This window comes from Dendrobates tinctorius, unplaced genomic scaffold, assembly GCF_039654945.1.
Source record: "Dendrobates tinctorius isolate UK_male_01 unplaced genomic scaffold, ASM3965494v1 ptg000232l, whole genome shotgun sequence".
Lineage (NCBI taxonomy): Eukaryota > Metazoa > Chordata > Amphibia > Anura > Dendrobatidae > Dendrobates > Dendrobates tinctorius.
In genome coordinates, this window is record NW_027361899.1 from 5,544,257 (window position 1) to 5,556,821 (window position 12,565).

The 12,565-nt window shown below is 49.9% G+C and overlaps 1 protein-coding gene across 2 annotated transcripts in view; it reads right to left on the minus strand.

The window, feature by feature from the left end:
* Positions 1-413: 413 nt before the first annotated feature.
* The window catches only part of BTBD9 (BTB domain containing 9), a 119,761-nt gene continuing 107,609 nt past the window's right edge, over positions 414-12,565 (minus strand). For both annotated transcript variants that reach the window (XM_073556276.1, XM_073556277.1), the window contains exons 10-12: positions 4,077-4,155; positions 1,634-2,848; positions 414-1,517 (exon numbers count right to left, since the gene is read on the minus strand). In XM_073556276.1, the coding sequence (XP_073412377.1) occupies positions 2,678-2,848; positions 4,077-4,155 (250 nt within the window). In that variant the 3' untranslated portion in view covers positions 414-1,517; positions 1,634-2,677. The remainder of the gene's footprint in view (positions 1,518-1,633; positions 2,849-4,076; positions 4,156-12,565) is intronic.

A 12,565-nucleotide genomic window follows, 5' to 3' on the forward strand; every position in this document is an offset into this window, starting at 1 on the left:
CGTGAGGAAGAAGCAGAGGAAGGGAAAAGAGGGAAAAAGACAAAAAAAGAGGATGAAATGGAGCACCGAAAAAGAGGAAAGACATGGGAAGAAGAAGCGGAGGAATGGAAAGATCAAGAGAAGGACAAAGGCCGAAGCTGAGGACTGAAAGAGGAACGAAGAGGAGGGAAGAAAGGGAAAGACATGGTAAGAAGAAGCGGAGAAATGAAAGAGGGAAAAAGGGGAAAGATCAAGTGAGGAAGAGAAAGGAAGCAAACCATGTAAAAGAGTAATGGCGGCCATTAGTGGCCATTCCCACTGCTGAGAACACGGACTCCTCGTGGGCGGACGGCTCCGGGCCGAGTTCTCCAGGATTTTAGGGCAGCCGTCCCTCATGCCGTCCCTCGCACCACGTCCTCGAGAACCAGGAGACGTGACGTATAAAGTCTTCTTTATAATGTAACACCAGATACACAATATAACTTACATCATATACAACCGCAATATAACACAAAGGAAAACTTCTGCTATACAAGGCCAATTATATACAAAGGAGACCCAACCCGGGCCCCTAACAGACACCCAGGGCCCTTGTGGGTGAACCGTTTCCATTAGAACAGCTGCTTGTACTTATCCTATGCTCATCCTGAGCCTCCAGGTTCATGGCTAGATTGCCAGGCTCATTCTGTCGTTCCCCACTTATAGTTTCACTGTCCCACTCTCCTGTAAGTGTTTTCATCCTGAGATTCATGTGCACAGTGATGCCCTCATTCTTTTGCAGTGCTGCGCGCCTCTATTCTGGAGGATCATGGCACATTGCTCATCCTGATCTCCTGGGTTCATGAAGAGTATTCCATGCCTGCCATATTCAGCTGCAAATCTGCTCATCCTGAGCCTTCTGGTTCATAAACATCATGTCCCTGCTGGTTGTCAGGGGAACGGGTGTCAGGGTGTTTCTGCCCCCACTCAAATCAATGGACATCCCATAGGATTAGAGACAGGTGATGACGCTCAGGTGTTTGGGAAAGCAGGATGATCACTTATGTAAGGGCCCCCAGCTGTTCCAAAAACAGACGTCTGTGAAAGGGCTGAAGTTGTAACCGTTTACCAAGTGACTACATCTGTTAGCTTTTTTTTACATTGTAGTGTACTGGATCAATGAGATGTGCCGCCCATCGCCCCCGGACCGATCTGTGTCCTGGGACGGCCTGCGCCTCAGCAGTTTGTATCCAGGATGGCGGTAATGGTGGCAGGCGGCGTACACAGCAGCAGAGCGCCAGTCCCGGCCCTGTGCCGCCCATCGCCCCCGGACCGATCTGTGTCCTGGGACGGCCTGCGCCTCAGCAGTTTGTATCCAGGATGGCGGTGATGGTGGCAGGCGGCGTACACAGCAGCAGAGCGCCAGTCCCGGCCCTGTGCCGCCCATCGCCCCCTGACCGATCTGTGTCCTGGGACGGCCTGCGCCTCAGCAGTTTGTATCCAGGATGGCGGTGATGGTGGCAGGCGGCGTACACAGCAGCAGAGCGCCAGTCCCGGACCTGTGCCGCCCATCGCCCCCGGACCGATCTGTGTCCTGGGACGACCTGCGCCTCAGCAGTTTGTATCCAGGATGGCGGCAGGCGGTGCACACAGAAGCAGAGCGCCAGTCCCGGACCTGTGCCTTCTAATCTGTGTCCTGAAACGGCAGTGTGTATCCAGGACGGCGGTCATGGTGGCAGGCAGTGCACACAGCAGCAGAGCCCCAGTCCCAGACGTGTGCCGCCCATCGCCCTCTGATCTGTGGCCTGGGACGGCCTGCGCCTCAGCAGTGTGTATCCAGGAGGCCGGTCACGGTAGCAGGTGGTGCACACTGCAGCAGAGCGCCAGTCCCAGACGTGTGCCACCCATCGGCCACCGATCTGCATCCCGATATGGCGGCAGGCGGTGCACACAGCAGCAGAGCGCCAGTCCCGGACCTGTGCTGGCCATCGCCCAGTGATCTACATCCTGGGATGGCAGTCACGGTGGCAGTCGGTGCACGCAGCAGCAGAGCGCCAGTCACAGACCTGTGCCGCCCATTGCTCGTCCACCGATCTGCATCCCGGAACGGCGGTCATGGTGGCAGGCAGTGCACACAGTCGCAGAGCGCCAGTCCTGGACTTGTGCATCCTCGTCTGCAGCATCTTTATCTCCTCTCCGCCATTTGCATTAAGTGCTCGGACACAGGTTTCTACTCCGGCGTTGAGCTGCTATTTTTATCTCTGTCCTCGCGGTGGGTGGTTTGTGTTCGGCGGCTTCCGTACGCAGCGGTGCTGATGGCTGGTAAAACAATCTGTGCGATAACTGGAGGGTGAGGGGGCGAGAGGAGCCACTCCGAAGAGTCTGACAACTTATGTGACACCGGGGGAAAAAAAAATAAAAAAATCAATAGAGAGGCAATCTGACTTCATGAGGCCAGAAGCTAATACAGCTCTCAATTAGCGGCGGTCCGCGGTGGCGGCAGCACTGAAATCTGCTCAATTACGGACTGACGTTCCTATGGACACAGTGCGAGGGGGGGACGGGCGCTAATAAGGGTCTTGATGAAGATTGAACAGCAATTTTGTCTCCCGGGAACCATTCAGATGCATCGGAGGTCCGCGGTGTCCTCGGGAATACAGATTGAGGGTTACGACGAGGTTACAAACGTGACGCCGCCATATGTCCGGTCGCTGAAGGTTCAGGGGGCTTGGCTGCGGCCACTCAGATTGACCCCCGCATGCAGAGAGTTGGCGCTGGATGCCCGCAGCGTTATCGACACCGTCTGCTCGCTCGATGCGCCCTCCTCACCCGGCTCCTCCTTGTGGCTGATGGTCGGCGCCGGACACTCGAAATGAACGCAGTGAAAAACCTAGAAACAGAAGCAAAAATGGGTTAAAAGGCCGAAGGAGACTGATCCCATTAAAGCCGAGTGACAACCAACATAACCAGTATTAGGAAGACCCCAGAGGTTGTCACCATCCAAGACTGCGTCGTGGAGGCATTGGGCCACCATCACTCCTGCCTCCCTTTTCCCCCAAACTATGGCCATCCTGATCGTGCCACTACGTGGTCACATCCACCGTGTTGTGCAACTCTGTCATCACCAACTACTGCGGACCCGTCCTGAAAACAGGTCACGAGTGTACGAGATCATACATCTCTACAATACAGGACTGCCCCTTTACTAGACAAGGGATGACAGGTGTAACCCTACCCCCTCGATGTCAGCGCGTCTGTGTGCTGCTGTAATGAAGGGACACTGTCAGGGGCCCACGGACACGTTCATACCGCTCCATGAAATGTTACAAGTGCGAAACGGTGCGATGGATCCCGCAGCAGAGGAGCCCCGCAGCAGAGGCTCGGCCATGGATCTCATGGGTAATAACGGTCTGAAAATGTGTTTAGTCTGGTGCTTAATAAAAGCAGAAATGTAAGGAAAAATCATCAAAACGAGCCATTAATGAGTGTCCGATGCATTCACGCTCCCGTCCCTATAAATGTGGGACCGTCGTCTGGAGTGGGGACTGGTAATTACTCGGCGTCACACATCTGGATATTATCATACAGATTGTCTGCCATAATGACTGCAATCTCCCGACCGCTTGGAGAATAATCACATGAATGGTCGTGTAAGTGACTCGCCATCCTCCGACACCAGGGCGCAGTGAGCGCCGCGCCGGCTGCATCTCAGGAATGTGACCTGTGGTGCCAGCGGCGCAGCGTCCGTACAGAGCTGACACTCACCATGGCTGCCACAGATCAGAGCCACGGTGCATCCTGCACACTGCCGGGCATCTCCCCTAATACAATGCAGGAGTACAGGAGCTTCGTTACTGCAATGCAAGAAATGTTGTGCATTCAGCTCTGGATGTGGCTAGAGCACCAGACAAGATATGCGTGCAGCTCTGGAGGGGGCTGCAGCAGCAGACAGGCTATGAGTGCAACTCTGGAGGTGGCTGGAGCATCAGAAAAGCTATGAGTGCAGCTCTGGAGGTGGCTGGAGCAGCAGACAAGCTATAAGTACAGCTCTGAGTCTAACTATACACAATGGACTTATTCTGCCCATTAGGGGCTACGATGGGATCTGAAAGTCTCACCTCGTTTGCTGTGTTGTGGGTCCCTACGATCCGGATGAAACATGTCGGCTGTCGGTCAAATGTGATGGTCTGCCATGACCTGAAACACCAAGCGGAAGGCGAGAGGTTAATGCTGCTCTACAGCTTATATGGAGCAGCTACATCCAATGTAGAGATCAAACATTATTACACAAGAAATTAAATCTCTGGAGCAGCGCTCACAATTCTGCTTCCTCCCTCAATGCTGCCCTCTGCTGGATCAGTGCTTGACCACACGACTGCATCAGTTTGAAGAATTACTCCCCCCACAGTGCAACGAATCACAGGCCGGACTGATAAGTGATCGCAGGTCATTAGAGACATCCGCTGCTTTAGAAGTGACTGGAGGATGAAACAAAGCACCCAGATATACACAGAGCTGATCTAACACTGTGTGACTGTAACCAAACCCTGAGAGGCCACGAGAGTGACAAAGGTCCCATTCACTGACAGCAACAGAGATCTTCAAAACACTCAACAAAATGTCAAAGTTGTGAATGAGGCTCAAGGATTATTTTAATCTCAAAGACGGGAGCGGCAGCAAGCGACGTCAAGCTCCCCCCGATAATATAATACTGCCACACTGTGACCGGCAGCAAGCGACGTCCAGCTACCCCCGATAATATAATACTGCCACACTGTGACCGGCAGCAAGCGACGTCCAGCTCCCCCCGATTATATAATACTGCCACACTGTGACCGGCAGCAAGCGACGTCCAGCTCCCCCCGATTATATAATATTGCCACACTGTGACTGGCAGCAAGTGACGTCCAGCTCCCCCCGATAATATAATACTGCCACACTGTGACCGGCAGCAAGCGACGTCCAGCTCCCCCCGATTATATAATACTGCCACACTGTGACCGGCAGCAAGCGACGTCCAGCTCCCCCGATAATATAATATTGCCACACTGTGACTGGCAGCAAGTGACGTCCAGCTCCCCCCGATTATATAATACTGCCACACTGTGACCGGCAGCAAGCGACGTCCAGCTCCCCCCGATTATATAATACTGCCACACTGTGACCGGCAGCAAGCGACGTCCAGCTCCCCCGATAATATAATATTGCCACACTGTGACTGGCAGCAAGTGACGTCCAGCTCCCCCCGATTATATAATACTGCCACACTGTGACCGGCAGCAAGCGACGTCCAGCTCCCCCCGATTATATAATACTGCCACACTGTGACCGGCAGCAAGCGACGTCCAGCTCCCCCGATAATATAATATTGCCACACTGTGACTGGCAGCAAGTGACGTCCAGCTCCCCCGATAATATAATACTGCCACACTGTGACCAGCAGAGAGCGACGTCAAGCTCCCCCCGATTATATAATACTGCCACACTGTGACCAGCAGCAAGCGACGTCCAGCTCCCCCGATAATATAACACTGCCACACTGTGACCGGCAGCAAGCGACGTCCAGCTATCCCCGATAATATAATACTGCCACACTGTGACCGGCAGCAAGCGACGTCCAGCTCCCCCGATAATATAATATTGCCACACTGTGACTGGCAGCAAGTGACGTCCAGCTCCCCCGATAATATAATACTGCCACACTGTGACCAGCAGAGAGCGACGTCAAGCTCCCCCCGATTATATAATACTGCCACACTGTGACCAGCAGAGAGAGACGTCCAGCTCCCCCGATAATATAACACTGCCACACTGTGACCGGCAGCAAGCGACGTCCAGCTATCCCCGATAATATAATACTGCCACACTGTCCAGCTCCCCTGATAATATAATACTGCCACACTGTGACCGGCAGCAAGCGACGTCCAGCTCCCCCCGATTATATAATACTGCCACACTGTGACCGGCAGTAAGCGACGTAAAGTTCCCCCCGATAATATAATACTGCCACACTGTCCAGCTCCCCCGATAATATAATACTGCCACACTGTCCAGCTCCCCCGATAATAAAATACTGCCACACTGTGACCGGCAGCAAGCGACGTCCAGCTCCCCCCGATTATATAATACTGCCACACTGTGACCGGCAGCAAGCGACGTCCAGCTCCCCCGATAATATAATACTGCCACACTGTGACTGGCAGCAAGTGACGTCCAGCTCCCCCGATAATATAATACTGCCACACTGTGACCAGCAGAGAGCGACGTCAAGCTCCCCCCGATTATATAATACTGCCACACTGTGACCAGCAGCAAGCGACGTCCAGCTCCCCCGATAATATAATACTGCCACACTGTGACCAGCAGAGAGAGACGTCCAGCTCCCCCCGATAATATAACACTGCCACACTGTGACCGGCAGCAAGCGACGTCCAGCTATCCCCGATAATATAATACTGCCACACTGTCCAGCTCCCCTGATAATATAATACTGCCACACTGTGACCGGCAGCAAGCGACGTCCAGCTCCCCCCGATTATATAATACTGCCACACTGTGACCGGCAGTAAGCGACGTAAAGTTCCCCCCGATAATATAATACTGCCACACTGTCCAGCTCCCCCGATAATATAATACTGCCACACTGTCCAGCTCCCCCGATAATAAAATACTGCCACACTGTGACCGGCAGCAAGCGACGTCCAGCTCCCCCCGATTATATAATACTGCCACACTGTGACCGGCAGCAAGCGACGTCCAGCTCCCCCGATAATATAATATTGCCACACTGTGACTGGCAGCAAGTGACGTCCAGCTCCCCCGATAATATAATACTGCCACATTGTGACCAGCAGAGAGCGACGTCAAGCTCCCCCTGATTATATAATACTGCCACACTGTGACCAGCAGCAAGCGACGTCCAGCTCCCCCGATAATATAATACTGCCACACTGTGACCAGCAGAGAGAGACGTCCAGCTCCCCCCGATAATATAATACTGCCATACTGTGACCGGCAGCAAACGACGTCAAGCTCCCCCAATAATATAATACTGCCACACTGTGACCGGCAGCAAGCGACGTCCAGCTCCCCCAATAATATAATACTGCCACACTGTGACAGCAGAGAGCGACGTCCAGCTCCCCCCGATAATATAATACTGCCACACTGTCCAGCTCCCCCCGAATAATATAATACTGCCACACTGTGACCGGCAGCAAGCGACGTCCAGCTCCCCCGATAATATAATACTGCCACACTGTGACCGGCAGCAAGTGACGTCCAGCTCCCCCGATAATATAATACTGTCACACTGTGACCAGCAGAGAGCGACGTCCAGCTCCCCCGATAATATAATACTGTCACACTGTGACCAGCAGAGAGCGACATCCAGCTCCCCCGATAATATTATGCTGCCACACTGTGACCAGCAGCAAGCGACATCCAGCTCCCCCGAAATTATAATGCTGCCAGACTGTGAACAGCAGAGAACAACATCCAGCTCCACATATAATATAATACTGCCACACTGTGACTGGCAGCGCACAACGTCCAGCTCCCCGATAATATAATACTGCCACACTGTGACCGGCAGCGAGCGACATCCGGCACCCCAGAAAACACAGTACTGCCACACTATGACTGGCAAGGAATATGGAGGAGAGGTGCCTCTGATGGCAAAGCTGAATGCACAAATAATTGAAGAATCTCTTTACTGACTGTAGTCAAAGTATCATGAAACGTCACAGATGAATCATAAATAAGAAAAGTGACATCATCCTGTACCCCAAGTGTCAGTATGATAGTAGTTATATTCTTGTACATAGGAAGCAGTATTATAGTAGTTATATTCTTGTACATAAGGACAGTAACATAATAGTTATATTCTTGTACATAGGGGGCAGTATTATAGTAGTTATATTCTTGTACATAGGAGCAGTATTATAGTAGTTATATTCTTGTACATAGGAGGCAGTATTATAGTAGTTATATTCTTGTACATAGAAGCAGTATTATAGTAGTTATATTCTTGTACATAGGAGCAGTATTATAGTAGCTATATTCTTGTACATAGGGAGCAGTATTATAGTAGTTATATTCTTGTACATAGGGAGCAGTATTATAGTAGTTATATTCTTGTACATAGGAGCAGTATTATAGTAGTTATATTCTTGTACATAGGGGCAGTTGTTATGAATGAGTCACCGTAGGAGGCAAAAGCAGAAATACAAGCTAAGTCCAGAAAACCAGAGAAGTTGGCAACTATCAGATTGCAGACCCCTGAACCTATCAATACAACTAGCAGTAGCCGTGGGGGGTTCCTACGATGCCCTAGACCCCTCGATCACAGCCGGAGAATTACATAGGCCTAAAGAAAGAAAGGGGAAATCTAAACTGCCCCAGAGCAGACCCCAAAGCAATAGGCAGCCCCCAACATATAATGACGGTGAAGCAAGATGAAAATACTAACACAGACAGAAAGATAGACTGAGCAAAGACGGGGCCCAAAACTACCTAGATAGGAAAGGACAGGAAGGCTGCTGTCTGCAATCTGCCAAAACCCTATCAAAGACATAAGCCAACAAGCTGATATGAAAAAGGCCCTGAAGCAGCTAGGCTTCAAAAACTAAATCAGCACTCAGGTATTTTCAGAAGACAGAGCTAAATGAATTCAGCACACCCCAGCAGGGAATGGCAGAAATCCAGAAAAACAAAGCAAAACAAAGTCAAAGCACCAAAGCAAAAGGCCGAGCAGCAAACTTAGCTTTAGAGGAGCAGGAATTCAGACTGGTCTCCAAGGATCCCACAGAGAAATCACCCGCAGGGCAGAAGGACGTCGGCAGCCTTATATCCAGTCAGTAACTCCACTCAGCCAGTCATCATCATCAGCCTCAGGTGTTTGATAATCAGGCTCACTACCTTTCTTTACCAGAAGAGGGAGTTCCTCGGGCCTCAGTAGTGAAGGGGAAAATGAACTCACAACAGTACCTCCCCCTTGAGGAGTGGTCACCGAACCCTCAACCACGCCACCAGGGCGATCAGGGTGAGCCCGATGAAAGGCACGCACCAATCTTTTGGCATGAATATCAGAGGCAGAGACCCAGGAATTATCCTCCTGACCATAACCCTTCCACTTAACCAAATACTGGAGTCTCCGTCTAGCCAGACGGGAATCCAGTACTTTCTTTACCTCATATTCCATGTTACCTTCAACCAATACAGGGTCTGGAGGTGCCACCCCCGGAACAACAGGTTCAACAAACCTCTTCAACAAAGATTTATGGAACACATTATGGATTTTAAATGTGACAGGAAGAGCCAAACGAAAAGAGACCAGATTAATAATCTCCACAATCTTGAAAGGTCCAATAAATCTAGGCTTAAACTTAGGAGAAGCCACCTTCATAGCAATATTTTTTGATGATAACCACACCATATCACCAACCTTAAACTGGGGACCAATGGTCCTATGTCGGTTGGAAAACCGCTGGGCCTTTTCCTGGGAGAGAGATAACTTATCCACCACTTGGTCCCAGATCTGGTGCATTCTCTCCACCACAGTGTCAACACCTGGGCAGGCAGAGGGCTCCACCTGCCCTGAAGAAAATCGAGGATGAAACCCAAAGTTACAAAAAAAAGGTGACATCAAAGTGGCAGAACTAGCTCTATTATTTAAAGCAAATTCGGCCAAGGGCAAAAATGAAACCCAATCATCCTGATCAGCAGAAATAAAACATCTAAAATATGACTCCAAGGTCTGGTTTGTTCTCTCTGTCTGCCCATTGGTCTGAGGGTGAAAAGCAGAGGAGAAGGACAACTGAATTCCCAGCCTGGAACAGAAAGTTCTCCAAAATCTAGACACAAACTGGACTCCTCTGTCAGATACAATGTTCTCAGGAATCCCGTGCAAACGAACCACCTGTTGTAAAAACAGGGGCACCAACTCAGAGGAAGACAGCAACTTAGGGAGTGGTACAAGATGAACCATCTTAGAGAACCTATCACAAATCACCCAAATAACAGTCATCCTCTGAGAGACAGGCATATCAGAGATGAAATCCATTGAAATATGGGTCCATGGCCTCTTGGGGACAGGCAAAGGCATCAACAACCCACTAGAGCGAGAACATGATTTAGACCGGGAGCACGTCCCACAGGACTGCACAAAATTCCTGACATCACGAGACAAGGAGGGCCACCAAAAAAACCGACTCACCAGATCTCAAGTACCAAAAATACCTGGATGACCAGCCAAAGCAGAGCAATGAACTTCAGACATCACTCTCTTCTTCCACTGGTCAGGAACATACAACTTTCCACTGGGACAACGCTCAGGTTTGTCCTCCTGGAACTCTTCCAGAGCACGTCTCAAATCGGGCGAGATGGCAGAAAGAACTACCCCTTCGCCTAAGATGGTAGCAGGCTTGGTCACCACAGGAGAATCAGCAAAGAAGCTCCTAGAGAGGGCGTCTGCCTTGACATTCTTTGTTCCAGGAAGAAAAGAAACCACAAAATCAAAACGTGTAAAAAACAAGGCCCACCTAGCCTGTCTAGGGTTCAAGCGCTTAGCCGACTCTAGTTAAATCAAATTCTTGTGGTCAGTGAGGACCACGACTTGATGCTTAGCTCCCTCCAACCAATGTCTCCACTCCTCAAATGCCCATTTCATGGCCAACAGTTCCCTATTCCCCACATCATAGTTACGTTCAGATGGAGAGAACTTTCGGGAAAAGAAAGCACAGGGATTCATTTTAGATGTTACAGGATCCTTTTGGGACAAAACAGCTCCTGCACCAATCTCAGAAGCATCCACCTCTACCTGGAATGGAAGTGAGACATCAGGTTGCCGCAAAACCGGGGCGGAGGTGAATCTTCGCTTCAGCTCCTGAAAGGAAGAAACAGCCTCCGGAGACCAATTTAACACATCAGCACCCTTTTTAGTCAAATCAGTCAATGGCTTGGCAATACTAGAAAATTTTGCTATAAATTTCCGATAAAAATTAGCAAAACCCAAAAACTTCTGGAGGGCCTTCAAAGAAGTGGGCTGAACCCAATCGTGAATGGCCTGTACCTTGGCCGGGTCCATTTCAATAGTTGACGGGGACAAAATAAATCCCAAAAAAGAAATCCTCTGTACTCCAAAAAGGCATTTAGATCCTTTGACATACAGGGAATTCTCCCTCAAGATCCGGAACACAGTCTGAATATGTTCCACATGAGTATCCCAATCCTTGGAGAAGATCAAAATACCATCCAGATAGATAATCAAAAATTTATCGACAAAATCTCGGAAAATATCGTTCATGAAGCACTGGAAGACAGAAGGGGCATTAGTGAGCCCAAAAGGCATCACCAGGTACTCAAAATGTCCCTCCGGAGTATTAAACGCCGTCTTCCATTCATCCCCATGCTTAATGCGAATAAGATTATACGCCCCCCTGAGGTCAAGCTTGGTAAACCAGCAAGCACCTCTAACTCTAGAGAATAGATCCGAAATCAGGGGTAACGGATACTGATATTTAACAGTAATTTTGTTGAGGGCACGATAATCAATACAAGGTCTTAATGATCCATCCTTTTTGGCTACAAAAACCCGGCACCTAAGGGTGACGAGGATGGTCTAATATGACCCTTCTCCAACGCCTCCTTAATATAGGATCGCATAGCCTCGTGCTCGGGTACAGATAAATTGAAGAGCCGACCCTTGGGAAATTTACACCCCGGGCTCAGTTCAATTGCACAGTCATAACTCCTATGAGGAGGCAGAGACGCAGACTCATTCTCACTAAATACATCATAAAAGTCCGCCAAATAATCAGGAACATCATGCGACTGAGGAGAGGTGGAAAACACCGGAGCCTCACTAAAGGCACACCGACAACCCCAACTCACCACAGACACAGATTTCCAATCCAAAACTGGATTATGAATCTGTAACCAGGGAAACTCCAGAACAATAGTATTCATGCAGATTATGCAACACCAAAAATCTGCAATTTTCTTGATGGTCTGGGGCGACCCGCATTACCACCTGGGTCCAAAACTGGGGTTTATTTTTAGCCAAAGGAGTAGCATCAATCCCCCTCAAAGGGATAGGCGTCTGCAGAGGTGTCATCGGAAATCCACAACGTTTAGCAAAATCCAAGTCCATTAGGTTTAGGGCTGCTCCCGAATCCACAAAAGCCTTGGCGGAAAATGTGGACAGGGAGCAGATCAGAGTAATAGCCAGAAGAAACTTAGGTTGAACATCACCCACAGAAAACGTGTGTGCAAAACGTTTCTCTCGTTTAGGACAGACAGAAATAATATGCGAGGCATCTCCACAGAAAAAACACAACTTATTACGACTTCTGAACTCCTGACGCTGCTCTCTGGAAAAAACTCTATCACATTGCATAGGTTCAGACATTTGTTCAACAGGTGGCAACACCTCTCGTGCAGCTTTGCGTTCGCGCAAACGCCGATCAACCTGAATGGCTAATGACATAGAATTGTCAAGACCAGAGGGAACAGGAAATCCCACCATAGTATCTTTTACGGCTTCTGACAAACCCTTCCGAAAGAGAGCAGCCAAGGCATTATCATTCCAGGTAGTAAGTACCGCCCA